Source organism: Colletotrichum godetiae, assembly GCF_030913485.1.
Source record: "Colletotrichum godetiae strain CBS 193.32 chromosome Unknown BDP55scaffold_32, whole genome shotgun sequence".
Taxonomy (NCBI): domain Eukaryota; kingdom Fungi; phylum Ascomycota; class Sordariomycetes; order Glomerellales; family Glomerellaceae; genus Colletotrichum; species Colletotrichum godetiae.
The window spans coordinates 66219-91988 of record NW_026851280.1 but is presented as its reverse complement, the minus strand read 5'-3'; the positions used below and the strand labels follow the sequence as shown (position 1 = coordinate 91988).

General features: G+C 53.4%; 11 protein-coding genes across 11 annotated transcripts; 7 read left to right on the top strand and 4 right to left on the bottom strand.

The window, feature by feature from the left end:
* Nucleotides 1-700: 700 nt before the first annotated feature.
* On the top strand, nucleotides 701-2753 carry BDP55DRAFT_670497 (TLC domain-containing protein). Its single transcript, XM_060575388.1, has 2 exons — nucleotides 701-2042; nucleotides 2114-2753. The coding sequence occupies exons 1-2, from the start codon at nucleotides 1158-1160 to the stop codon at nucleotides 2603-2605; spliced, it is 1377 nt and encodes a 458-aa protein (XP_060427197.1). The 5' UTR covers nucleotides 701-1157; the 3' UTR covers nucleotides 2606-2753.
* Nucleotides 2754-3890: 1137 nt separating this feature from the next.
* On the top strand, nucleotides 3891-6216 carry BDP55DRAFT_705607 (NOSIC domain-containing protein). Its single transcript, XM_060578040.1, has 3 exons — nucleotides 3891-4267; nucleotides 4452-5574; nucleotides 5640-6216. The coding sequence occupies exons 1-3, from the start codon at nucleotides 4098-4100 to the stop codon at nucleotides 5871-5873; spliced, it is 1527 nt and encodes a 508-aa protein (XP_060427196.1). The 5' UTR covers nucleotides 3891-4097; the 3' UTR covers nucleotides 5874-6216.
* Nucleotides 6217-6777: 561 nt separating this feature from the next.
* BDP55DRAFT_730649 (ATPase) lies at nucleotides 6778-8207 on the bottom strand (the record flags this gene model as incomplete). Its single annotated transcript, XM_060579717.1, has 3 exons — nucleotides 6778-6999; nucleotides 7051-7501; nucleotides 7573-8207. The coding sequence occupies 3 exons, from the start codon at nucleotides 8205-8207 to the stop codon at nucleotides 6778-6780; spliced, it is 1308 nt and encodes a 435-aa protein (XP_060427195.1).
* Nucleotides 8208-9213: 1006 nt separating this feature from the next.
* On the top strand, nucleotides 9214-9625 carry BDP55DRAFT_507944 (prefoldin subunit; the record flags this gene model as incomplete). Its single annotated transcript, XM_060567686.1, has 3 exons — nucleotides 9214-9303; nucleotides 9359-9487; nucleotides 9545-9625. Coding segments are annotated over 3 exons (300 nt in total), but the record flags the coding sequence as incomplete, so codon positions are not given.
* A 286-nt stretch (nucleotides 9626-9911) lies between these two features.
* BDP55DRAFT_730647 (uncharacterized protein) lies at nucleotides 9912-10596 on the bottom strand (the record flags this gene model as incomplete). Its single annotated transcript, XM_060579716.1, has 2 exons — nucleotides 9912-10522; nucleotides 10575-10596. 2 exons carry the CDS (start codon nucleotides 10594-10596, stop codon nucleotides 9912-9914), a joined length of 633 nt encoding a protein of 210 aa, XP_060427193.1.
* Nucleotides 10597-12312: 1716 nt separating this feature from the next.
* Nucleotides 12313-14089, top strand: BDP55DRAFT_730646 (Mov34/MPN/PAD-1 family protein; the record flags this gene model as incomplete). The annotated part of the gene is made up of 3 exons (XM_060579715.1): nucleotides 12313-12450; nucleotides 12515-13857; nucleotides 13906-14089. The coding sequence occupies 3 exons, from the start codon at nucleotides 12313-12315 to the stop codon at nucleotides 14087-14089; spliced, it is 1665 nt and encodes a 554-aa protein (XP_060427192.1).
* Nucleotides 14090-14954: 865 nt separating this feature from the next.
* BDP55DRAFT_556759 (uncharacterized protein) lies at nucleotides 14955-15534 on the top strand (the record flags this gene model as incomplete). The annotated part of the gene is made up of 2 exons (XM_060569622.1): nucleotides 14955-15146; nucleotides 15265-15534. The coding sequence occupies 2 exons, from the start codon at nucleotides 14955-14957 to the stop codon at nucleotides 15532-15534; spliced, it is 462 nt and encodes a 153-aa protein (XP_060427191.1).
* A 134-nt stretch (nucleotides 15535-15668) lies between these two features.
* BDP55DRAFT_730644 (acetyltransferase) lies at nucleotides 15669-16463 on the bottom strand (the record flags this gene model as incomplete). The annotated part of the gene is made up of 1 exon (XM_060579714.1): nucleotides 15669-16463. The coding sequence occupies one exon, from the start codon at nucleotides 16461-16463 to the stop codon at nucleotides 15669-15671; it is 795 nt and encodes a 264-aa protein (XP_060427190.1).
* A 3150-nt stretch (nucleotides 16464-19613) lies between these two features.
* Nucleotides 19614-21014, top strand: BDP55DRAFT_770240 (uncharacterized protein). The gene is made up of 3 exons (XM_060581081.1): nucleotides 19614-19830; nucleotides 19893-20268; nucleotides 20326-21014. Exons 1-3 carry the CDS (start codon nucleotides 19699-19701, stop codon nucleotides 20892-20894), a joined length of 1077 nt encoding a protein of 358 aa, XP_060427189.1. The 5' UTR covers nucleotides 19614-19698; the 3' UTR covers nucleotides 20895-21014.
* Nucleotides 21015-21046: 32 nt separating this feature from the next.
* On the bottom strand, nucleotides 21047-23494 carry BDP55DRAFT_670477 (kinase-like domain-containing protein). Its single transcript, XM_060575387.1, has 4 exons — nucleotides 23290-23494; nucleotides 22350-23043; nucleotides 22081-22272; nucleotides 21047-22022 (listed from the first exon to the last, which is right to left on the bottom strand). The coding sequence occupies exons 2-4, from the start codon at nucleotides 23034-23036 to the stop codon at nucleotides 21336-21338; spliced, it is 1566 nt and encodes a 521-aa protein (XP_060427188.1). The 5' UTR covers nucleotides 23037-23043; nucleotides 23290-23494; the 3' UTR covers nucleotides 21047-21335.
* A 433-nt stretch (nucleotides 23495-23927) lies between these two features.
* Nucleotides 23928-25760, top strand: BDP55DRAFT_670471 (uncharacterized protein). The gene has a single exon (XM_060575386.1). It carries the CDS (start codon nucleotides 24217-24219, stop codon nucleotides 25558-25560), a length of 1344 nt encoding a protein of 447 aa, XP_060427187.1. The 5' UTR covers nucleotides 23928-24216; the 3' UTR covers nucleotides 25561-25760.
* The last annotated feature ends 10 nt before the right edge of the window (nucleotides 25761-25770 follow it).

The following is a 25770-nucleotide window of genomic DNA, read 5'->3' as shown; positions in this document are numbered from 1 at the left end:
AAGTGTTGAGAGCCCGAGCACCGACGATGATTATGGGACCCTAGCCAAGGGTCTTTTATTTTATTTTTCTGTCAATTCGACAATGGTCGTCTATCTGGTCATTTCAAGAAGATTACTATGTCTGGCGATGGCAAAACATCATGTTGGAAGTCGAAGCCATCGTCCCCTCTGACCTAAAGCAATTGGTGCTGATGACTGAGAATAACCATCATACCTACCTAACCTTAGGTAGGGTACCGACACGTCCAGCCTGTCGCGGACAGCGTGTCGGGGAATTGTTTCCATCGAGTCTCCGATCTCCTACACGTTCCGAATTGAGCAATTGTCGACACTGCCTAACTATTCTCTACCAGTGCAGAAAGAACAGCCAATTCGTTTCTTTTTTCTCTTTCCTGGTAGTCATTCCGTGGATAATTAGGTGAGGTGAACCAAGGAAAAGTCTTCCTCTTCTGCCTCTCCCCAGCAACACTGGTTATTGGCCCTCGCGCATAGGGGGTGAAGGAAAAGACGCTGCTTCCCAGAAGATCCCAACAGGGTGGATCTGCAGAAACGGACGGAAAAGGGCAAGGCTGCCTTACCTAAGGTGCCAGTTGCAGGTCATCCGCGTATCATCCGGTGCGGCCATTCGTTTAATTGCCTCCCCGTCGTCTGGCTGTCACTGCCAGCACTTCCTTCGATTAACGCGGGATCCAGTGGTGTCCCGGTGCGAATTAACCCCCCCATGTCTGGAATTAAGGTAGTGTAAAATTGATCTTACCCACTCTATCCGAAAATCCGCCTCTGCGCAAGCCACGGGGGAAATTGCTTCACAAGAAAAATCCCCCGACGACCGCCGCCCCGGCCGTTCGCTACGAAGTATAAACCTTTTCCTCCAAGCTTTCCCGGCCTCCCGCCCTCCTCCCGACTTCTCTTTTCCTACTTCTTCACTTCTGCATGCTCGACAGGTCTTGGTCGGCTCTTGTCTTGTTTCTTGTACAGTCTCAATCGCCAAAGGTGCACGCGACATCCCGTCTCTGCCCTGAAGCCCCCCTCCTCCAAGTCGACTCTGCTCGGGCAAGCCATCTGCAGATCTCCCCCTTTTCGACCTCGAACATCTTTAGGCTTACCAGTTGTCACCGCAACACCCTCGACCGCTCAACACCTCTCAATTCGCGATAATGACTGCCGCCGAATCCCCCATGGCTCAATCTACCGCCCCGGCCTCGGCCGGCAAAGACCAGATCGCGACTCGCCGACGTAGAAAGTCGAGCGTGCGAGGCCACGGCCACGGTCACGACGCCAACGCCCGCCAGCCCTCGAAGCAGGAGCAGCTCGATCGTCTCTCTAAGCGCAGCCGCGCCCGCGCCATCCTCCGCCGCTGCAAGCACATCGCCGTCAAGCACACCTGGACCACACCCCTCGTCATGGTCCTCGTCTTCCTCTCCCTCTACGCCGTCAACCCTACCGAGTCAAACATCATCCACCACTTCATCTTCCTCTCCTACAAGATCCCTCAGCAAGGACTCGATGCCGCCGCCGCCGGCGCTGACTCCGACGCGCCCGCGCAGTATGGAAAGGGTCTCTGGGATATCGCCTTTGTCTGCTTCTACGCCACCGTCCTCTCCTTCACCCGCGAGTTCATCATGCAGGAGCTCCTCCGCCCGCTGGCAAAGTCCCTCGGAATCCGTTCCCGCGGAAAGCAGCAGCGCTTCATGGAGCAGGCCTACACTGCCGTCTACTTTGGCGTCCTCGGCCCCTTTGGATTGTACGTCATGAGCCGCACCCCGGTCTGGTACTTCAACACCACGGGCATGTATGAGACGTTCCCCCACAAGACCCACGAAGCCGTCGTCAAGTTCTACTACCTGTTCGAGGCGGCCTACTGGGCGCAGCAGGCGCTGGTCATGCTTCTCGGTCTGGAGAAGCCGCGCAAGGATTACTACGAGCTCGTGGCGCACCACTGCGTGACGTTGGCCCTCATCGGCCTGAGCTACCGGTTTCACTTCACCTACATGGGTATCGCTGTCTACCTGACCCACGATATCAGTGACTTTTTCATGGCAGTAAGTTCCCGCTCGCAGACGCGTCCAAAACCCACTTGAGAAAATATGCTAATCAGTAACCCCCTACTCAGATGTCAAAGACCTTCAACTACGTTGACGCCCCCATCACCGGACCCTGGTACTGCCTGTCCCTGGCCTCGTGGATCTACCTCCGCCACTTCATCAACCTCAAGATCCTCTGGTCCATCCTCACCGAGTTCTCCACCGTCGGCCCCTACGAGCTCAACTGGGAGACGCAGCAGTACAAGTGCACCCTCTCCAAAGTCATCACCTTCAGCCTGCTCGGTCTCCTGCAGTCCCTGAACCTCTTCTGGCTCTTCTTCCTCGTGCGCATCGGATACCGCTACGTCTTCCAGGGCGTCGAGCAGGACGACCGGTCCGAGGCGGAGGAGTCTGAGGCCGAGCCCATGGACACCATTGAGGAGGTATCCAAGGTCGACGTTGCACCCCTTGCTGCTGGCGGGGAGGCTGCACAGGCAGCTCAGGCTGTTGCGAATGGCGTGGCCAAGGCGGCGAGTGGAGACGGCATCGCGTCGCGAACCAGGAGTCGCCGCGCCGCTTGAGGCCTTGGGTTCAAAGTCACATGGTTCTAGCTACCTGCGTACACTTTTTTTTGGGCGAGCATCCTTTTGCTCGGACTGTTGTACATGTATCATATTCTTCATTTTAATAACGCCTAATGTGTAATGACAACAAACATTGATCACCAATTTCCCCATCGCATCCAGAGTGACACTTGTGAATTGCGAACCACTAAACACACTCAAGCGGCGGTGTAAGCCAGGCAGAATCGCTAAGCTACTCCGATTTCATGATGTCATTGGACGTTTGACTTTCTGGGCCAACAGCCCCGCGACCCTCCGCCAGATGCCGGAAGCGACGGGATTGAAACGATACCACCTCCGGTCTAAAAGCCTGTGGGAATTTCCTCGGGGACTCCGGGAGTTGGTCTGCAGATTCGGGAAGGATGCTTACAGTGTCTGTCTGTGGAGGCGAATCAAGAATTAGTCATGTGGTTCTTTGGTGGTGGATTTGATTTGGTAGAGTTGGTAGTGTATTGTGCTTGAGGTGCTTCTTGGTGGTGGCATGTGATTGGCATGATGATAAGCAGGCGCTGTTACGTTCGACGAGATTGTCTGCCCTAGGTACCGGACGAACAGCTGGGCTTACGTTGGTTGAGGTAATATAGTTATTTAGTGGTTTACTTGAACGATATTGTTGTTCTAATGAATCGCACGATTGGGATCAAGATTGAGTTGCCATCAAGTGTACCCAAACTGCCTTTCAAATGTTGGAATCCAACCAATCTTCAAATCATCATTAAAATTCATTGCTCAACAACCACACAGCCGTTTGCAGCGTTCATCTATTCAAATTGAAGAGAGATTCTCAGTAAACCACTTAAATACTTTACTTGAGTTGAATCAGTCTCAACCTGGCTATGCTGAGCTGTCCGCACATTTCTCAATGCTGAAACTAACAGCTGCGGAAGCACCAGTGTCTAGCTGCTCGCCATGCTTGATGCAAGACACATATCTACAGCTGACATGACATAGATAGTGACGTGTTTGTAGATTCAAGTGAGCAGACATGTTCCATGAAATAATAGCGCTCTCCTGCGATGATACTCTGCTGCTGCTCTCTCTCTCCCCTAGTCCCAAGTCTAGCCATTGAGCAGCATCATGTCTTGAGCCACACCAAGCGGGAGCCCAGCCACAGAGGCTGCCCCACCATCGGCTGCCGGCGTCGTCTCATGCCGGAGGTCGCCCACGTGACCCTCCCACCACCCACACCACCCAGAAACTGGCCCGAGCGTCAGCATTGGAGCTCCAGAAAAATTTCCAATTGACACCAGTGGGGGGAAAGGAAAAATTGAAGAAAAAAAATCCGAACCTTGGATACTTTTTTCGACCTCTCTTTTTTTGACCAGCACTGTCGACTCGCCTCTGCCCACCCACAATAACTTCCGCGAGGCTTGATTGTCCGGTCCCCTCCCGACTTCAATCAACATATTAAGATCAAAGAGAGAGAGAGAGAGAGAGACAGTTTGCCAAAATGGCCGCGATCAACTACCTCCTCTACGAGGCCCCCATGGGCTACGGTGTGTTCCACATCGAGCACCAGCCCGACAGCATTGGCCTGCGCCAGAAGGAGGCTCAGGAGACCATTGCCGACCTTTCCAAGTTTGGAAAGATGGTGAAGCTGGTCAACTTCACTCCCTTTGAGTAGGACTACCCCAATTCCGCGAATTGTTGGCGATTATGGTGGTGGTGGCAGCTAGAGGCTGGAGGCTGCGCGGCAGAGGGGTTCTCAGAAGCGCGTCTCAGACACGGAACGGCAGCATTGGAGACCAAAACGGAGAGGAAATCAGAATAAGAACAACCCTGCTGACAATACTCTCTCACACAGCACCGGAAAGCAGGCACTTGACGAGATCAACCACATCTCCGAGGGTCTCATGTCCGACCACCTCAAGTCCGTCCTCGAGCTCAACCTCCCCCAGACGAGCGGCAAGAAGAGCAAAATCACCATCGCCGTGGCCGAGAAGAACCTGGCCTCCGTGATCAAGAGCTCCTTCTCCGGCATCGACTGTGAGACCTCTGAGACCTCCGAGGTCGCCGGCGACCTCCTCCGCGGCGTCCGCCTGCACGCCGACCGCCTCCTCAAGGGCCTGCAGACGGGCGACTCGACCGCCGCCGGCCTTGGTCTGGGCCACTCCTACTCCCGCGCAAAGGTCAAGTTCAGCACCACCAAGAACGACAACCACGTCATCCAGGCTAGCGCCACCGTCGAGTTCCAGGACAAGGGCGTCAACCAGTTCTTCATGCGCGTCCGCGAGTGGTACGGCTGGCACTTCCCCGAGCTGGTCAAGATCGAGTCGGACAACCTCACCTACGCCAAGCTCGTCCTCGCCATCGGCGACAAGGCCACCCTCACCGACGACCGCCTCCACGACATCGCCGCCCTCGTCGAGGAGGACGGCGAAAAGGCCCAGGCCATCATCGACGCCGCAAAGGTCTCCATGGGTCTCTCCATCACCCCCGCCGACCTCGAGATCGTAAAGGGCTTCGCTTCCGCCGTCGTCGCGCAGGCCGAGGCCCGCCGCTCGACCGCAAACTACCTCGACAAGAAGATGTCCATTGTCGCGCCCAACCTGCAGACCCTCATCGGCACCCCTGTCGCCGCCAAGCTCATCTCCCACGCCGGCTCCCTGACCAACCTGTCCAAATACCCGGCCTCGACCTTGCAGATCCTCGGCGCCGAAAAGGCCCTCTTCCGCGCCCTCAAGACCAAGAGCAACACCCCCAAGTACGGTCTCATCTACCACAGCAGCTTCATCGGCAAGGCCGCCGTCAAGAACAAGGGCCGCATCTCCCGCTACCTCGCCAACAAGTGCTCCATTGCCAGCCGTATCGACAACTACACCGAGAACCCCAACACCAAGTTCGGTGAGGCCCTCCGCCAGCAGGTCGAGGACCGTCTCGAGTTCTACGCCACCGGCAAGAAGCCCGCCAAGAACTCGGACGTCATGGTAAGTTACTCACAGCCACATGTTCCTCCAATCTGTTCCTGAATCATGCTAACACAACTTAAAAGGCCTCCGTCCTGGAGCAAGTCGAGGGCGACCTCACGCTCGACGACGCGGAAATGGTCGACGCCGTCGCCGAGGACGTCAAGAAGGAGAAGAAGGACAAGAAGGAAAAGTCCAAGGACAAGAAGGAAAAGAAGGAGAAGAAGCGCAAGCGCGAGTCCGAGGTCGGCGCCGCCGAGCCCGAAAAGGCTGACGGCGAAAAGAAGAAGAAGAAGAAGTCCAAGTCCAAGGATGAGTAAAGAAAAAGGTTGAAAGTTGTTTTTGTACAACCCTCCTCCTTTCTTTGCACATACCCCCCTTCCCCAACCTTGTTCCAAAAACTCTTCTGCTCTTTTTTTAACGTAGGTCTGGCGGCAACTACCTTGGGCATTTCCCGGCTTCTCTCTCTCAATCTTGTTATCTACTTGTGGCTTTCTTAACCTGTTCTGTGTTCTTTTTTTTTCTTGGGAGTTTTATGGGGGGGAAATGAGAGAGAAAAAACCGGGCTTATTTGAACGGAGTTTTTGGGCTTTGAAAAAATGTTAATGCATCATTCTACATATGTGTGTATGTACAGTTGAAAGAACAACCAACCGAACCCATACCCCCAGAGCAATTCTCTCTCGCTGTCTGTCTTGTTGTCAACATAGGTGAAGAGTGACCCTACTGTGAGACCATACTGGTGTTGTCTATTGGCTATGGGCCTGCCTCGACTCGCACCATAGTGTAGCTCTACCAAGATAGAGAGACCCACAGTTACTCCAGATCAGGGCCTCAGACTTTTGACAACTCTCCCCAAAGATCCCTATCGTTTTTATAGTAGGCCAACTTTTTAGATTTTACGCTGTGTCAGAGAGGGGGGAAAGGATAAGGTAGAGGTTGCAATGCAGTAGACACTAAGAAAGGGAACAGTAGAAGAAAAAGAAAAAAAAGAGTAATACGTTTGATATTTCCCCCAACCCAAAAATGCCGGCCGTTTCAACGCCAGAGGACGCCCCCAACTCTCGACCACAGCCGCCCCCGCCCGGTACACCACCCATACCATCCCAAATAGTTTCTGTTTCTTTCCATTCTCTCGTTCTCATTTGCAAATAGTATTCCAGAGTCTTTGTTCTTTGCAGTAAACACCACTCCGTCCATACCTGAGAAAAGGAGGTTCCCAGCTCATGCGCCCTCACTACCAAACTCGTTTGTCCACTCTATTTGCTTGGAGGCATCATCGTCGGAAACGGTGGGATGCGAGTCCCTCAGAGCCTGCTTGAAGTCCTTGAGCTCGATGATGGGTGCCATCAGCTCCTCCGAGTCGACGTCGTGGTACGTCATCTCCTTGGCTTGGGGATCGCCAGGCGAGCAAGGTGTCAGCTTCTTCTGACCATCGTGAACAACCTGGATACAGTTAGCATCATTTCATCTCAAGCATATGGCAAGGCAACATACCGGCTTAAAGTGTGTAGCTTGGATAATCTTGCGAACGGGCCCCATCAAAGCCTGCTGGACTACGTTGGCGATATCACTACCAGAGAAACCCTCCGACAGCTCTGCCAGGACGCGATAGTCGTCCGCCTGGAGGTGCGTTTCCGTGTCGCCGACGGCGAGCTTGAACATGCGTGCGCGGCCGTTGACGTCGGGCAAACCAATGTGCACGCGGCGCTGGAAACGTCTGCGGATGGCGGCGTCGAGCTGCCAGGGGATATTGGTCGCGCCCAGGACCAGGATGCCCTTGCTGTCGTTTCCGACACCATCCATCTGCACGAGGAGCTCTGTCTTGATACGTCTTGAGGCCTCGGACTCGCCTTCGCCGCGGGGACCGCATAGGGCGTCGATTTCGTCAATAAAGAGTACCGAGGGCTTGTTTTCTCTCGCCATGCTGAAAAGTGCCTTGACGAGCCTGTTTTGGTGTGGATTAGAATACTGCTTGTGGGTTTGCATTCGTATGTGCAGAATCGGCAATCAACTGACCTCTCACTCTCTCCCATCCACTTGCTTACGAGATCGGAACTGCTGACGCTGAAGAATGTGCTGTTTGCCTCCGTCGCGACCGCCTTGGCTAGATAACTCTTACCCGTTCCAGGCGGGCCGTAGAGAAGAATACCTTTCCACGCCTGACGCTTGCCCTGGAACAGTGACGGGAACTTGATGGGCAGCACGACGGCCTCCTTCAACGTGTCCTTGGCGCCCTCGAGACCGGCGACGTCGTCCCACCGCACATTAGGCCGTTCTTGCAGGATGGCGCCGCTGAGGGCGTTGCGCAGCTTCTTGTTGTCCTCGTCGCCGTCATCAGCGCTTCCCTTACCCTTGCCGCCGCCATTAACGCCCACGGCCCCGGGTTTGTTCCCGCCCCCGCCGCTCTTTTTACTCTCTACTTCGTTGAGGTATGTTTTGAGTTTCTCGGCGCGGTCCATGTACTCGGCCGTCTTCTGGCGGATGAGCTCCTTTGACTTTGGGTTCTTCTCCCACTTCACGGCGAGGACGAAGAGCTCGAGCGACTTTGTGTATAGTTGGAAGGCCTTGTCGTACTCGGCGGCGTTGTCGGCATCGATGGCCTGCTTGACCGTGCTAATGGCACGGCCGAGGAAGTCAGTGATTCCCGACATTGTTGGCAGCGGGCTGAAGTTGTCCCTCGAGGAGCTCGGTGATTAAGCGGCGACGGAGAAGTGGAATTCGTGACAAGGTGGAAAGAGCGGGGAAAGCTCTCTCGTTGCGAGTGCCGTCGTGTTCGTCAGCGCCTTTGGCTAATCGCTTCGAGATTGGACGTCGCAGGATGGAAGAATCAATAAGCTCCCGAGCAGGTCGTCGATGCCTGGCGCAAACGGGTGGAGAGTTGGAAGTTTGGACGGGTGAGGAACCTTGCGGAAGCACTTGCGGGCGTGGATTCTGTGACGTTGCCTGGGCAGTTCGTGATGGACCGCTGCGCTAATCGGGGTGCCTTGGGCAGGTGGTGGGGGTGGGGGACTTGTGTGGGTTACTTGAACATGTTCGTTTAGACACATCAAATGTCTACATGCATTACCTGCCGGCGACCTCAAGAACCGGTCTTTGGCACCAAATATGTCATAGCAGACAACTTGAATGCTTCAGAAGTTACGAATGCAATCTTCAAATCTCAAACTCAATCAAGAAAAGTCTCGGATGTTCAGAAAGCTGGCAAGTATCTCGAATCCGCCGAGACTGACTTCCCACCGAGGCCTGTACATTCGACAAGTGGGTTGCTCCATATTCGACTAAACGGTATCCCGATTTGTCTGTCACCACTACATCGAGTGCTGAGTCGAGGTACCAAGGATCCTCTTGCCGACCACCGCTCAAACGTCGAAACAGAACGAATTATTTCCCAGAGCCTTGACATTTTGGAGGCGTCTGATTCACAAACTCGTCTCATACCTTGACCGTTGGACCGATCTGCGGCATTGTTCCCGAGGTTTTGGGCCCTGGCCAACTCTCTGATTTGCAATTTTTACACTCATTTCTTGTGAACCCCTCACACTCATACTCATACCTCAACCATGGCTGAGGTGCAAGCAAAGCTGCAAAAGCTGTCGGAGGAATACCAGGCGCTGCAACAGGGTACGTTATCGAAATACTGCGATAAGGAATGGAATATTTACTCGTGTCTCATTAGAACTTCAGACTACCGTTCAGTCGAGGCAAAAGCTGGAGGCTCAGAAGCAGGAGAACCTCGGCGTGAAGGAGGTAAGTGAACTCCAGGATCCGACTTTCACGACCACAAGGCTGATATAACTTCCAGGAATTCGACAAGCTCAAGGATGGGGAGCAGATCTACAAGCTGGTCGGCCCCGTGTTGCTGAAGCAGGACAAGGTGGAGGCGGAGAGCACAGTCAAGGGCCGTCTGGACTTCATTACGAAGGAGATGTATGTGCATCACAGTTGATTTCCGAAAAGCAGGATTTCCTTACTAACATTCACCAGCGAGAGACATGAAGGTCTGATCAGGGATGCCCAGGGCAAGCTGGAGAAGAAGAAGGGCGACATCATCCAGATCCAGACCAGCGCACAAGCTGCGGCGCAGGCACAAAAGGCATGATGAGGGCGAGGACGAGGGCGACAGCAACGGTGGACGAACGAGATCAGTAAAAAGCAAACAAAATGAAGGTCTGATGAGAGTGGTGATACAATTAAAAAGCTACTAGGACTATGAACTATACCCAGCAATACTCCGATAAGATTCCTTTCAAAAAACGCCATGCTAATGCGCCCTACCCCGGCGGTGATACCCTCGCCACGTGAGATCCCAAGAAGTTTCATTTTAACGGTCATGATCATCTGCGTCATCCTACCCTCTAGTTGAGAGCCATGATGGAAAAGCCCCATGGCAATCCCATGTTGCGCGCAGGCAACTCAGTCGCCCAGCCAATGGCGTTCTGGTACTCGTCCTCAGACGTAAACTCAGCGTCGTTGACCTTGCCTTCGACGGCGCCCATGATGAGGTCGGCAATCTGGCTCGTTGTGTAGCAGCGTCCAAAGATGCGGCTCTCCTCAATGGTCCGAATCATGGCGGAGCGGAGCTCGCACTCGGCGAAGCGGCGGACCTCGCGGTCGAAGCTGGCCTGCGTAACGGGGCCCTGGTGGTGCGCGGCGAGCTTCTGGAAGAAGGCGACCATGCCGGCGATGGCCTGGGCGAGCATGTGCGCCTTTGTCGTGTCATCGAGGTAGCTGGCCATGGAGGAGGAGTGCTGCTCGATAAGGCCGTGGACGTCGTGGTCAAAGGTTGCGTGGACGACTTTGGAGATGCTGTCTGGGGTGGAGAGGATGCCTTCTGCGTCTTGGACGTTGAAGGTCTTTGCGATTTCGGCGTAGCATTGGGAGAGGGTTGTCCAGAGGGAGACGTTGTTTTGGACGGAGGCCTTGCCCATGCTTAGGGTGAAGTGTGACATGGTGCTGTCGATGCTTTCTAGCGGGTTGTTAGTTGCTGATGCGATTCTGTGGTGGGTAGGGCGACTTACTTCTGCAAGTGGTGGAAGACATGGTTGTGATGGGTGTGAAGTCTCACGAAGATTTGGTTATGAGCTCGTGGATGGAGTAGATGAATGTATACTGGTATTGTGACGAAGATGGATGAAGATAATCAAACAAATCTAAGGGATCTCGACATCAACAAAGGCGGAAAACTTCTCCTTTAATCTCGACTGAATTGTAGCCTTGTGGCCTCATCGGGAGATTCCTCCAAGTCCAGGATGGCTCAGATGGTGGCCATCCCTGAATCTGCCATGGCCGGACGGACGAACACATGGCAAGGACTAGTCGACATTGGGCCCCCAGTCTTTGCGGGAGATGCCCGGCGGCGACCCCCATCAACAGTTTGCGAATTACAACAAAAAAGCAAGGCGGGAAAAAACAGGAGCACGGGTTATGGTCATCTCCTCCACATTCCCGCAAAAACATCAAGCCATCTCGCCGTCAGATTTGGGCTGGATGGCAAGATGCGATAGCTAATAACCTGACGACTCGGCACCGCCACGGCCGCAACTTGAGACAATGGGAAACGACCACCTACAACCGTACATAGGCACATTGGGTAACAAGGAACCGGAACCTGAATACACAGTCTCTAGACCGCCAAAGATCTATCTTTGTCTCCCTCGCTCACCGGCGACTAGCGGAAGGGAAAAAGCGTGGGGGGCGAGTGGTTCATTCGACTCGAGCGTCGGAAAACATGCACGTCAGGCAACATGCGACCCGGTTCGAGCAGGCGGTGGAAGCAGTCGAGCATGGTGCCATGTTGAGACTCGAGCCGCAAGAGGATCAATGCAGATGGAAACAGGAAACGGCTTCACCGGCCCGCCTGGGCGCACTTCGGTTGCTTTGGTTTCCCAGGTGCCAGGCTTCCCAGGTGCTGGATAATTACCTTATTTGTGGTAAAGCTGAGTGGTTGGCGAGAAGTATTACAAAAAATTGGGCGCGTTCCGACATTTCCCGACCTTGGAATGAGGCGTGCGCCTGGCCCCTTGCTCTTCGGTGTCCGTTGGGTTGGCGGGCAAACGAGGGAGCTGTCGTAGATCGAACGGAAATACGGGCGACATGACGTCTAGGTCCTTTGTGGTGTAGCTCGATGAAGCCCTGATGCCTGAATTTTTCATTGCATCGTGGCAATACGATGGATCATGGAAAACTTCGAATTTCTGTTCTTCTCTCGGATTCCCAGCTCATGCCTCAGTGACATTCAGGGAGTGGATCCGAGACAATGGCCCGGATCCTCCCGCAATGACTGTTCTTCCTCACCTGGCTGCTCTGATTCATCGGCCTCGGTAAACGTGATGATGTAAGCCATTTTCGGTGTAGTTTTAGTCACGTGACTCTGTCACTGACCACGTGATGCATTCTTGAACGAGGCCCGAGCTCTCTCCCGTGCCCCTCCATTTGGTGCGGACCTTGTCGGTTTCCCCCCCATCCACGGCGGGGTGCTGCTGGGTGTGCTTCAGGCTTCAGGCTTCAGCCACGAGTGGCTACTCTAGCGCTTCGTCATACGGTCCCTGGGACGAAACTCGCAAGACGTCTTTGACCAAACGGTCGGCTGCTTGCTACCTCAAGGCTGCCACGCTTGGCCTTTCATTTTGAGAAACATGCCAACATCTCCCTGAACGGTGTTCGTCACCACCAGCGACCACATAACGAGACATTGCCGAGCTTGAACCACTATACACCCGAAAGCCGGAGAGCTCCAACTCCTCCGACACCACCAAGATGAACGGCCCTTCGAGTCCCAGGCCCGCGCGGCCCATGAGCATCAAGGAGATTACCCTTGCAGCAGAGGACTTTGACTTCAGGACTACGATCCCCTTCAAGTACTGGGCGCGTTCTGCAGATACCCTATTTCAAGAGGTTTGTGCCCCATTTCGCATGTTTGTTCGCTTGCGCAGCACCCGCTGATGACAATGCGATCTAGGCAACCTTTGCGCTTCAAGATCGCGACATACGAAAAGCCTACCAGATGCTATGGCGACACTCGGTCCTAGTTCTTACGCATTTGAAAACACATCCCGACGCCAAGTTGCCCGAAAACAAGGCGCTCACGAAGCCACTGTTCGATCGCCAGAATAAGGAGGTATTTGGGTTACTGGAGGAATTGAAGCCGCAGATCGACCGCGATTACAAGGAATGGCAGTCGATGAGTGCGTCAAAGCAGAGAGAAGACGAGGAATTCACCACCAGACCCACAAGCTATAACGAGTTCGCTGCCCGAGACCCGACCTTATCCGGAAACGCCAAGATTCTCGATGCCGCCGATAATCAGGAGCTTGCAGTCTCTTTGGCGCAACGAGACTATAAGAGGCGAGATGCTGCAAGGAGAGCAACGCGGCAGGCCGGTGTCAGCGCCGAAGAAGAGCAGGAGCGCCGCAAGGGCGGCCGCTGGGAGGACTGGGAGCAGTTCAGCAGCCCGGCGACAGCCGCAGCAGAGGAGGAAGATATAAGGAGACAGATCGAAGCCACACGGCGCCGACTCGACGGAACCGATGGGGGAACAGACGGAGATACCTTCAGCAACGCGCAAGCTTCAAATTACCAGCGCCAGGTGCCCCCGCCAAGAGCTCCTCCCAGCTACTCATACAACTACCCGTCCATATCACGACCAAGGGCGCTGGAATGGGAGGCATCGCCGTTGGAACCGCAGCGCACTTATACGCCGCCACCCCCTCAACCACCGAAACCGCCAAAGGAGGACTTCACGATGATGCGCCAGGAGCTCGATGCGGCACCTCCTGTAAGGCCGAGCAAGGAGCCATTGACGTCGTACAGGCCGCCGTCAACAGCCAACGCGCTCCAAGGAGGCGTTCCGGAGTTGCCAGCCAAGGAGGAGGTAATGCCACCGGCGGCAAAAGAGCGGCTCGCTTTCAAGCCGGCAGCGTATTTGGAGAATGGCGACCCTATCCGACCCGTGTTCCTCCCAACACAGCTCAGGGATACCTTCCTCAACATCGCGTCAGACAACACCCGCAGAGGCCTCGAAATGTGCGGTATCCTTTGTGGACGACCTGTTAATAACGCGCTGTTCATCAGCTGCCTTCTTATCCCCGAACAGAAATGCACACCCGATACGTGCGAAACCGAAAACGAGTCGTCGATGCTGGATTACTGCATCAACGAGGACCTGTTGGTAGTGGGCTGGATTCATACGCATCCCACGCAAACATGCTTCATGAGCTCGCGTGACCTACACACGCAGGCTGGTTACCAGGTTATGATGCCAGAGAGTATCGCCATCGTGTGTTCTCCAAGGCATTCTCCATCGTAAGTCGCACATACTTTTTCCACAACATCGCTAATCCCATCATCCAGATATGGCATCTTCCGCCTCACAAACCCGCCAGGACTTCCTCACATCCTGCAGTGCACGGCGTCGGAAACCTTTCACCAGCACTCCATTGATAACCTATACACTGGAGCAAAGAACCCGCCGGGTCATGTTTACCACTCCGAGAAGCTCGATTTCTACGTGAAGGACTTGCGACCGAAGAGGTAAGGGAGGAGCCGAGAATTTGCCTTGATGGTGAATTAGAGAACTACTAGCTCGTTCAGCTCAGGACTGTCACCATGGTGGATGAGCTGCTGCCACTGTCGACGACGTATCCATAGCGAGAGACACATGGAGCAATATTGTTCCGGTCTATAGCTCAAGGGTGGGCTTAGGGCGATCTTTTGATTTATTGCATGGCGAGGGCGTTGAGACAGCTTGATGCGTCAGCTATTGGTGCGGGGCAGCTCATCGAGCAACTCAACTGGTACGAATGACAACGTCGGGACTCCGTGGACTGTGCAATGCATAGCCATACGGCAATGTGGTTGATCAATGACCTGATGTGCCGACTACTCAACGATGTCCTATTCGAAAATGTGATGAGCACGGCTGGACGTGTATCATCCGACCTCGTGGTCCAGACCGTGGGCCGTCTAACCTCAGATAGCCGATAGGGAGGGTTTTACGAGCTTTATCTCATGAATACCTGCTTACCATGTATGGCTGAACAGTTCTCAGAGTTTCGCAAGAAATGACTGAAATGAATTCCAAATTAGGCCAGAGCGTTTGTCCTGCGTTGTCCGTCCCATGACTTAATCGTGTCCCGTCGTAAAGCTCACCGCATGCCCCGCGGAGGACCTTGGCCGAGCGTGTCGTAGCTTTGCGAACCATGACGTCACTGCCGCGGTCTAGCGACTTCTTCCTGCATGTGAGCTGTCGAGCTACCCTTCTTCTTATAAACACCAACGAGTCTTTTGCGGCTCATCGTCACGGAAAGAAAGAGATTATTGGAAGGAGAGAAGAGATAGTCATCGTCAAATCACTTCGAATCTCATCATTTCGAAAAGAAAACACCCAAATACACTCGAAAATGGCGTTCCCGACAAACATGCTGGGCATCCTCATCGCCCTCGTCAGTGCGTTCGCCCTCGTGCACTCGGCGGACTCGATCCCCAGGTTGCTCAAGTACGAAGACAAGGCCAAGAAGGCGGCGGAATGGAGTAGGACGGCAGAGAAGCAGCTATGGGAAGTCAGATACACCGTCGGAACAGGCTTCGTCGGCGTACGTTCAGCCTCTCACTCACAGCACATCTCCCTCCCGTCCCTCACTCTCGCTCTTTCACTCTCACTCACTCACTCTTCCAAAATCTCATGATCAACTGACAATCCGCAACATACAGTGCCTCGTCTCCGCCATTGGTGGCATCGCCTTCTCCCTCGTGGTTCCCCGCGGCCTAGGCATCTTCACCGTCGGCTTCCCCATCATGCTCGCCGCGGGCCTGACGTACGGACATCAGTACATGCGACAGTTCTGGGCTTCGAAGCCCAAGGTGCCGATGATGAAGGACTTCAACGAGGCGATTTCGGACTCGATGATGGTCCAGGATATGATGAACCCCTTGGCTGGCGCGTGGGGTCTCATGACGTTTTGTAAGCTTGTTGGGTTGTAGGCGGGACTCTGGGTTCTTATGGGATGAGATTACACAGCGCTGGTTGTAGTTCATTTCCAGACCAATATGGGTCTTTGGCATAATGCATCGCATGATAGCGTCTTTCTTCTTCCTATTCAAGTCAGTTTACCTTTTTATGCCCTCGCATCCCTCCTCATGTAAATCCACGAATACCGCCCCCAAAACTCCTCACTCCCAGTGACACCCGCGAACTTCCCACCGGGCTTCACTCCCGCCGCGAACTCATCCAGCTCAGCCTCCAACCTGCCCACCTCGCGGAAGCCCTGCCTCTCAAACGCCTTCTGCCCGCCCATGGACGACTGAACCCAGCAGTACACACCCGGCTCGACATCCGCCTTGTCGGTGCCCCACTTCATCAGAGCCGAGCCGATGCCGCGGGATTGGTGATCCGGGTGGACGACGTAGGTGCACAGGAACCTGCATTTACAGCCCTCGGGCATGAATTTCTTGACCCAGTAGTTCATTGATGCGTTTGTCAGGGCACCGAGGTCGTCGATTTTCTTGGTCTTCTTCTGCTCCTCAGAGTCCGTGAAGAATGTCTCGGGCCGGGGCTCTTCATCCGGTCCGTCGAGGGGGAGGTCAGTGTCGCCTGCGAATCCGCGCCTCACCCAGCCGACCCAGCCCACGGGGCTACCGCTCGTCGCGTCCTCAGCGACAATGACGTCGACTTTGGGGTGTGCGATCCAGGCTTTTAGCGCATCTTGCATGCCTTTTGGAAAGTCGTCGTCGCCACGGATGGAGGCTTTGAGCTGGGTGTGCGAGTCCTTTTTGCAGGCTGCGTCGGAGATGGATGCAAAGGCGGGGACGTCGGCTTCTGTTGCGGGGCGGAGAGATACGGTGGCTTTGGCGGGACGGGATACCGTTGCCGGTATCGGTGCCGGTGCGGCGGAGGTGGTGGAGGATGCCATGGCTTTCAGCAGCTTGGCGCTGAGCTGTCGGGCGATGGGATGGCTGACGGACACCGGGTGCGGGGGGTTTGGAGGGCTTGGCACGGGTGAAGATGCGGTAAAGGGGGGGATGATGGACGGGGAGGGCCGGTCGAGGTGCTTTATTTTACTTGGGTTTGGGACTTTGGATTCACTTTGACGGGTCTCGCTCAAGCTGGGTAGCCCCCGAGTAAGCTGACCGGGTGACTCAATCGGGGAGGGAAGGCCGGCATTCCCGATACGGATGGTGGAAGACGGAGCGGATCGGACTTTTGTGCCGGTGCATCTTGTCTGGCTGTAATAGGAAGGACGAGTGGTTTTTGCTGCGGGTGTTTTCTTAGGTAACCTAGGTAGAAAAGAAAGAAAAGATATTTGGTAATGAACGAGGACGAGAATTGACCCACTTCCGTTAAGATCGCCAGCTTAAACGTTAATCGACCAGGCCAGCCAGACCTTGTTGTTGGAGACCCCGGCCGTCTAGATTCTTCATCTGGATGCATTTTCTCACTTCGTTGTCGGAGATGAGCACGATGGCATAGCCTGTGTGATAGTAGTGATCACTAATCAACCCTACCTACATGAAGCATCGACCGCGGCATCACCTTGGAGTTCGTCTACTTATTAGTGATTGATGCATCGGCAGGGAAGGATTTCTGCCGCTCCGCCGCATTACTGTAGAACGAAGATGAAGCTTTCAACTGCTCGCTGGGTAATGGATGTGGAATATCAATGCACGTGTACATGGGAAATCTTGAAGGATGAGAACAGTACGGGAAATTGTTGCCTTCCGAGCCCTGGCTTCATCAAAGTTCCTCCACACTATAACGACGAATCTCAATGCACAGAGTACTGGTGATGACTTGATCACCTTCTTGGTGAGCATACGACGACCCTGAGCGCTAGACTCAGCCTCTACGGTTTAGTTTTGTTTTGTTACAAGTCACCAATGGTAAAATTCATCAAAGTCTGTCTGCTGGGGAAGTCTGATGCAAAACCTATACGCAGCGACAATGTCATCATTGGGCGAGGCTCTTTCAAGATTCGAAGCGCTATTTCCGACGGAATGGATATAATTGGTTCATTCACTACAGCCTTGCAAGCTCATCTAGATACTATCGTCATAATCATCGTATTCGGGTCAGCGACGCAACTGATGACCTACTCTGCTCACCAGTCTTGAATACCTGGCTTGGTAACGGGACCAAGACTCTAGGAAAGATTTCTTTAATTTGGAATCTCGATGTTGTACCAGGTCGTCCGAGGTGTGCGTGCTGAATGGGAGTCATCTACGTGGTCTATAGACTACGGAGGGTTTAATGTACAGGGTCTGTAGATCATGTCGCGCCGAAGAAAGGACCGTTGATAATGTGGGGAACTCCGTTTCTGTGTCTCCTTTGGGAAAATGTCATATTTTTGGCTACAGTATCACAAGCAGCTGATGCACAGCTTCCCTCGGCAAGGAGCTCATTGGTCACTACAAGGAGTTTGAACTTTCGATTGAAGATATGTTGCGAACTTATGGTGTGAGCTTCTTCCTCAGCCTTGTAAATTCGTCATCAGAACCAGTTCATAGGCAATGATCGTCACGAACTAGTCTTGCTGGATAGAGAACAAGAGAATACGGTACTATCTGTTGCAAATGGCTGTCTCAAAGACTTAATTAGGGCAACTATCAAACGTTACCTAGTAAGCTGAGGAAGTTGTCCCTAGGCATACGGACGGACCTACACGTAACCGGAGTCTCGTGTAACCGTAGTTATTCCTTGATTTTGTTGTATTCTTTAAACTCACAAAAGTCTATTTTACCAAATGCTTAGTCGAAACTAGACGCATCGTCATTTAGAGGAGAAGTGGGTGCACCTCGAATCACTTTGATACAGTGGCGACAAAATGAACCAAGACCGAACCGAAGAACGACAAAGAACATAATCCAAAAAACGGCTACGAGTGCCGTAAAATACCAAGATTAACGCAAACAGTGTGGCATCACGACACATCGGGAAGTTGCACCTTCAGCTGCGCTCGGCCGTTCGTGGTGGATGGTAGAATAACTCCAGACGATCATGGCAGAATCTTTAACACCAGCAAACTTGCGGTTCAAAATGCTCCCAGCTGTCTAGAGCCATCACGCCAGACACACTTCCAGAAGCTCCTTGAACATTCGTTCGGCAACTTCTGCCGTAAAGAGGTGGGGGGCACACTTGTTGTGACTTGGGGGATGGCCACGGAAAGACGTGCATCCTTTAAAAGCTTAACGGTGTTGCTTTTCTGCTGAACTGACGTTGAAATAGGTACGGCAGCATTTTACCTTTGTAATGCGGATAATGCAGGACTACCCTAGGGCAAGATCTGCAAGATGTGCACTAGACCAGCACGCCAGCATCGCAGCACGTCCTTTCGGCTCCATTCTATAATACGGGTACGAACACGTCGGAGGAGTGATTCGACCACGTTGAACGACGGGAAGATGAGAGAACAAGGGGGGCTAGAGTTCCGTAGAGTTTGGCAGACAGCCCAATCCCGGCCTTGCCTAGCGAGAAGCGTGAGAAGGGTGGGAAAGGGCACCGTTATATGCTGTGCCGCTTGTCGCAAGCTTAGGCGGTATGATATGCATAGCAGAACGTTGCTGATGCACTTTCCACGAGAGCCAACCGATTCATTGGACGTTAATGCGACCGCCCCGGCACGGGCATGACGTTAGTTTCTCATCGAATGCCCGTTGCGGTAAGACCCTCGTCGCAGACTACAAGCCACAACCCTGAAACTCCCAGACAACTCAGCGCCGTTGGACCACCACCTTGCCTGCGCGCAGTATGCGAGAAGGGCAAAATCTGGGACTCTGTTGCACCTCTCACGAGCCGTTGGCCGTTGCAAAAGATTATCATGCTGTGGATAACCCTTGGACGACCGGTTACCGCACCGTTGAGGCTTTCAAGATTCATCCCAGCGTTTCATCCCAATATGCTTGCCTGTCGGGACGTTTTATGACGTACTGACAGGTTCCGCGATCGAAAAAGTTTCTTGATGCCCGCGGAGAGCATATTAAGGGTGAGGTAGGGCCCGAGTCATAACTATGGAGGTGGGAAAGGAGGTTTAAGAAATCATAAAAATTCTTTGACACCCTGCGGCCAAGCCCAGTTTACATGTCAAGTTGAACGCCGCAACTCTACTCCTAAATCCTATAATCGAAAAGTCAACAACACCAACGAAATTTACAATGCTCGGCATCGGAGGCCGGCTATCTGCTATCGTCCCCATTATTGCTTCGGCTGTCGCCGTTGCACTTTCTATTGTGCTACTCGCAGCTGGGACAAACACAAGTAATGGGGGAAACAACTACTGGTTGTCGGTATGTTTCGGTTTTCCGCGAATGCTCGAAGTCATCTTTTACTAATGTTCTCGACTTTACAGCTTAACACATCGAAAATCGGTCAAGACATTGTTCAAATCAAGGCGGCCAACGGCAGCGGAAATGGAAACGGAAATGGCGGCGGCAGCCTCATCCCCGGCGTCCCGGGCATCCCCGCCCCCAACGACCCGACCGGCATCACGGAGGGCCTCGGCAATGCTTTGGGAGGCTTACTTGGAAATTTGACGAACGCGCTCGGAGATGGTGTCTCGGATATCCAGGGCCAGCTCGTGGGCAACTTGACGCAGCTTTTGGGTGTCAAGGATAACTACCGCCTCTACCTGACAAAGATGTGCGAAGCGACATACGCCGACGACAATGACCCGAACAGCAAAGTCACCATTAGCAAATGCGAGAGTTACGATAATACGGGGGCTGGTAAATACCTTTATAGTCCTCTTAGGTCGAAGATTATGTGCTAATGCAACGTTACAGGACTGCGAAACATCACCAACTCGATTCCGTCCTCCTTCGTAGTTGGCACCGCAAACGTCTCCGTCCCCCTCGTAGCCGCCATGGCCGGCACCCTAGATCAAGTAGTCGACCTCGCCAGCGGCGGCGCAAAAGCAATGACAGCCCTCCTCGCCATCGGCACAATCTCCACCGGCATCGTCCTCCTCGCCACGCTCCCCATCCTAATCGTCGGCTTCCTCCGCGTCCTCGTCCTCGTGTCGCTCGTATTCTCCTTGTTAGGATCCTTTGTCCTCCCTGCCTTTGCCATCGTCACGACATCTCTAATCTACGGCGGCAAGAGCATGCTCAACAAGTCCATGTCCGCGTTTGGCATGCAGATTCAGACTGGTGGGCCGTTTGTGGCCATGTCGTGGGTTGCGGCGGTTGCGTCTATGGCTGCGGCGTCGTACTGGTTCATGGTTTGGTTTGTGAGCTTTAGACGTACTGCATTTAGTAGGCGTAAGCGCACGGAGAATGAGATTGGCAACTGGCGTGGTATCTTCCGCGAGGTGAAGGGTGATATGCGCACCTGGGAGGGAGGAGAGAAATAATTGAGGTGGTCAGCTGTTTTGTCGCCTGAAGATGTGGCATCGGGCATGCTTTACCTTATTTTCAGGACACATGGTTGAACAGTACATACTGAAAAGGTGGAGGATATTCTAAGATCAACGTATCATATTAGTAATTAAAAATGTTTCTAGTCCTTATTGAATTCACATAATACTAGTACCATCTTCCATTCACGTGTGATGGTAATGATCGTAGGCCGACAGCGTATGTGCATAGGGGCCAGCCGTACCAATGAGTTTCCTACTGAGCACGCTACCTGGATTCCTAATGTACAGGCGCGGACCAGATTCCGTTCTGGTCGATGCGTAAAATGACAACATAGCTGAGTGGCTCAAGATCGTCCACGCAAATTGGTATTACTTCTTCCTCCAGAAACATCCGCAAAGCATTCTCGAATCTTTGAGTCGAATCGTAAAGAAACTCTACCGAATAGTGACAGGATGGCGAGGCTTAGACCTACGCTTGACGACTCCTCCCCCTTGTTTGCGAATCTTTTGTTGTACGAGTTGCGCATCCCGCCGGTCAAGAACTGCACGGGAGTGTACAATAAGTGGAACGTGAACGTTTAATCTACCGCCTTGTCGGGTGACTGGACGGGATAATGAAACAGCTGGCGGATCGTCGATGTCCATCCTACTTGACCACTGGCGAGGAGGTGGTTGAACAGGCTGAGGACGGCGAGGAGAATTTCCTGGAGGATAGTATGGCTCAGTCTTGCCAGGTTTCGTTGTCAAGCCTCTGCCTTCAAATAGAACGTGCAACATCCATGCAGCGGAGGCGCGACGTTCGGGTTCAAGCACCGCCATCGGCGCCAGGTCCTGGAAGGTTTTGACCGAGTCTAAGAGCGTGTTCCTGGAGAGGTTGTAAAACTGTTCCTGGGTACCGGCGCTGCGTGGGGGGAACCTCTTCATTTTGGTCAAAAGTGCGACGAAGGCCGCGTATAGGGACCACGCATCCATCTTTATGGCTCTGCTCATACTGCATCTGCAAGAGGTTCGAAATACGCGGCCAAAGTTCGGGGGCCTGGTACGCGATGGTGCTGCACATCGTTTGCGCGAGCTTCTGGTGGTTGGCGAGTCCAAAATCGGCCAATTGAAAAATGTAGCGGCCTGGGTTGGAGACGTCAGCATCGTACAGGATGTTCTCAGGTTTCAAGTCGCGGTGTACATAGCCGAGGCTTGCAAGATAGTCGAGGGCGCAGAGCATCTGTTCCAGCACGGCCCAGCAAGTTTCCTGGTGTTGTTTGTCTGTCAAAAGAAGCTTGGACATGTTTTCCAGAGAGCCCGCGCAGAAGGGCATTATAATCTCAGGCTCCATCGTGTCGACCTCGCCGTAGCCCAGATATTGGATGATATTCGCCTGAACCAGGCGTCAGTCTAGTGTTACAAGCCGGGAAAAGAAACGATGCCAACCAAATAACCGAGGATAGGACATACATGATTTGTGCTCTGCATGACTCTGAGCTCTCTGTGAAAGATAGCTCGAGCCCTGTTGATGTCGAAACCGTCGTTTTTGAAAACCTTACGTAATTGAATTACTTTGATACCAATCCATGCGGAAGTCTCCTCATCCTGGCTAATGTATACCTTGCCAAAAGCCCCTTCGCCTATTAGTCGGCGAGCTTGCTTATTCTCTCGGACAACGGCATGCTTCGATGTTCGTGGCCTCGTGATTCGATGTGATAGCAGTTCGGACAAATCGGCCCCTGTAGGCATCTCGCGTGATCCCATGGCTCTCAACAAGGAGAGGGATTGCTTGCAGGTAGCTTCTGCAAGCTCTGCGAGGCGTTGGTTGTTATGTTGAGGCGTACTAGAGATGGATCTCCAGACCAGGGCGAAGCTATAAGACGAGATCTGGATATTGTAGCTTTGCCCGTAGAGTATGACGGCCTCGCCATAGACGACTTTGTTGTCCGGTGTGCCTTCTTCAAAGCCTCGTCGAGGGTCGCGTGCAGCGTCCAACTCGATCCTGGCATCTTGAAGAAGTAGCCCGACAGAGACGGTGGGCACTTGCTTCTTTGACCTAACGGACAGGTGCAAGCTTTGTCGATTCTTCGAATTCAAAAGCGACGTGCTCCCGACACATGGGCTCTGAAACAGAGTCTTTGCGTTTGGTACAGACATCGAAGCGCTTTCCCTCATATTAGTCAGAATTCTACCTGCATTGCCGCAGTCACAAATTCGGAGGATGGAAATCACTCACGAGTGTCAAGAGAGCAATTGAACTACGAACTTCGAAGACTCAATTTGGGCCAACAACAAATAACACGACGAAGGAGATGACGAGGAAAAAGCCCAAAGAGTATGACAGCAATGAATCAGATGTGAAAGAGAATGGGATATGGCTGTGAGATGAGTGTTGAGATTGGGTGCTTACCTTGGTCATCTTAAGCAGACAGGATGAAGCGTTTCGGTGGGATCATTCCTCCGGGTGAATTGGCAAAAACTTGCTGTATGCATCATGCCTTTTTGCTTCTTTTCTTAGAATTCACAACCAACATCGTGCAACAGTAGCACCAAGGTCGCGGCAGGTGGGCGAGACCGCGGCCGAGCCGGGCGGCTCGCTTTGAAGTTGGTGATGGAGGCACGTTGGCTGACGACAAGGATGAAGACGGCGTCAACTAAGCGCGCGGATGGGCCGGCTCTATTTCCGTCGGGTAAGTGTGGGTAAGGTACCCGTACTGGCAACGGCTGTTAGTGGGCCTTAGGCACTAAACTGTAGATCCAAAACATCGGCCTAGATAATGCAGCCAGAATTGCCCAGCTCACCTAACTCCCCAATTCCCGGCGCGAGCTCTCGAGCTTTCATCTCAACCTTTCGCACCCTAGACCCTGCCATCTCCAACTCACGACCACATCCATGTCCACAATACCTTCATTAGTATCATGACCACTTGCCGCCTCTCAAGCTATGCCGCGCTATTTGGACCGACTCCAGCTGGGCAGGGCTTTGCGGGACCACGCGAACCCTCTTCTTGAGGCAGTTGCTGCCAACGATAATCTGCACGCCCATTATCTCAAGCGCTTCGAGAGCGACGAACCTCCGCAGTATAATTCGGAGACCTCATCGGAATATGACGAAGATGATGCTCCTGCAGAAGATCCTGAGGAAGTCATTGATCGACCGCTCGACGAAGACGACATCAAGTGGATTTCCTTTGCAATGGGGCCTCAGATAACCCCTTGACAGCTCTATCGCGTAGAAGCAAAGCGTGAGGAGAAGCGAATCTGGACCCAATGCCCTGGCCCAGTCTTTTATAAGCCCAAGGGTATCCGTCGACAAGCCATTGTCGTTCGCCACAATATGAAGAAGCGCTGGGAGAAACTTGGCATCTGGAATCCTGTTTGGGGATTTTCTGGACGCAACGTAAAGCCCAACGATGACCCTTTCAAATGGCGATGGAAATGGGACCAGGAAACTGGCGAAGAGACTGATCGCCAGCCAGCGGAAGAGGACCTCATCACACGTACACTGCTCGCTCGAAAGGACTTGCGACGCGGCGAGCACGTACCGATTGAGCCGCAGCCTTCGCTTGTGCAAGACGCCACTGCCTCCGAGGCCGAGACATTTCTCACATCTAGGCCTTGGTTCCTATACAAGCTTGAAGTCACTGAAGAAAAACAGCGAGCTGGTCGTGTGTCGCTCAAGGATCAGCAACAGCTGCCCCAGGGTTCATGCGCGGAGCAGGTCATTGAGCGATGGAAAGAGCGTGGGGATTGGAAGGATGAGTACGATGAGGACGGTGTTACCTCCTGGAAATGGAGGCACGAGTCTCCTGCCCCAGAGCTCGAAGATCTCACGCCTATACAAAGTATGGCAGAGTCTGACTTGCTGGACGCTTCGGTCATAGAATTCACTCCATCCGAGCTCGATGAGTTGGAAATCAACGAGCTCCCTTGGAATGAACAGCCGGAGACCTATTGGGTTACCCCAAAAGGCTTGGAAAGATTGCCTGGGTTTCCTGGTGAGATGCCGAAAAGCCACAGTGCCGATTACCACTCGCCCCAGATGCCCATTTCTCGATCAGCTCCAGTTGGGACTCTTGGCTCGAGAAAAGAAGCGTCTGAAAAGATAAACAACAAGAATTCGCTCTCTGCAGATGCATCAGAACAAAAACTTCTGAAACCGCAGAAACGCGCATTGAACTGCACACCACAGAAGGCACGACGTGGCCGTCGTCAGCCGCAAACTGAGGCGACCATCTCCCACGATCATGATCAGTCTTCCCACACACCTCGGCGTAGTGCCAGGATAGCCGGCACAAAACGCCCCGCCGAATCGATCCCCACAGAAGCGCCACCTAGCAAGCGACCTAGAGGCCGGAAAGCTTCGCGTGCTGACCAGCTTACCGTGTCAGAGCCTGGCCCAAGGAAGAAGACTTCTGCGAGAACGCGACCGCCGCCCCAAGAAGAGACGAAAGTTGTGCCCAAGCGAGGAAGGGGTCGCCCGGAAAAAGAGGCACTGAAACCTGCCCCGGCGAAGATGACCACCAAAGCCCAACATAGAGAAGGACGTGGCCGAGGACGACCTAGCAAGAAAGAGTCGGAGCCTAGCTCATTGCAAGAGAGCCCGCCTAAGAGAAGACGGGGACGACCGAAAAAGGAGAATCCTGCTACCACGCGTTCTTCTATTTCCAAGAAGAAATGAATGTGTAAACACATGGTCGACGCCAAGAACCACAGCAGGACCGAATACGGCTCAGTATGCAATCTGCGATTTAAATTCTAGCAATATAACGGATGGATGAGAATTGCGCATGAGGAAAGCGGGAGAGATGGAGCTTTTCACCACCAAGGGAGACGCCGAGGATGCAGAGGATTTTCTGTTGATACCAATTTTAGACTAAGGTACACCAAT

Excerpts from the sequence above, each read along its gene's own strand:
- BDP55DRAFT_670497 (XM_060575388.1), top strand. The coding sequence starts at position 1,158 with ATGACTGCCGCCGAATCCCCCATGGCTCAATCTACCGCCCCGGCCTCG. Across the intron at positions 2,043-2,113 it reads TCAGTGACTTTTTCATGGCA|ATGTCAAAGACCTTCAACTA; the intron begins GTAAGTTCCCGC and ends CCCCCTACTCAG.
- BDP55DRAFT_705607 (XM_060578040.1), top strand. The coding sequence starts at position 4,098 with ATGGCCGCGATCAACTACCTCCTCTACGAGGCCCCCATGGGCTACGGT. Across the intron at positions 4,268-4,451 it reads GTCAACTTCACTCCCTTTGA|CACCGGAAAGCAGGCACTTG; the intron begins GTAGGACTACCC and ends TCTCTCACACAG. Across the intron at positions 5,575-5,639 it reads CCAAGAACTCGGACGTCATG|GCCTCCGTCCTGGAGCAAGT; the intron begins GTAAGTTACTCA and ends ACAACTTAAAAG.
- BDP55DRAFT_770240 (XM_060581081.1), top strand. The coding sequence starts at position 19,699 with ATGCTCGGCATCGGAGGCCGGCTATCTGCTATCGTCCCCATTATTGCT. Across the intron at positions 19,831-19,892 it reads GAAACAACTACTGGTTGTCG|CTTAACACATCGAAAATCGG; the intron begins GTATGTTTCGGT and ends TCGACTTTACAG. Across the intron at positions 20,269-20,325 it reads TTACGATAATACGGGGGCTG|GACTGCGAAACATCACCAAC; the intron begins GTAAATACCTTT and ends GCAACGTTACAG.
- BDP55DRAFT_670477 (XM_060575387.1), bottom strand. The coding sequence starts at position 23,036 with ATGTCTGTACCAAACGCAAAGACTCTGTTTCAGAGCCCATGTGTCGGG. Across the intron at positions 22,273-22,349 it reads TCATGCAGAGCACAAATCAT|GCGAATATCATCCAATATCT; the intron begins GTATGTCCTATC and ends CGCCTGGTTCAG. Across the intron at positions 22,023-22,080 it reads ATCTTGCAAGCCTCGGCTAT|GCCGCTACATTTTTCAATTG; the intron begins GTACACCGCGAC and ends TCTCCAACCCAG.
- BDP55DRAFT_670471 (XM_060575386.1), top strand. The coding sequence starts at position 24,217 with ATGAAGAAGCGCTGGGAGAAACTTGGCATCTGGAATCCTGTTTGGGGA.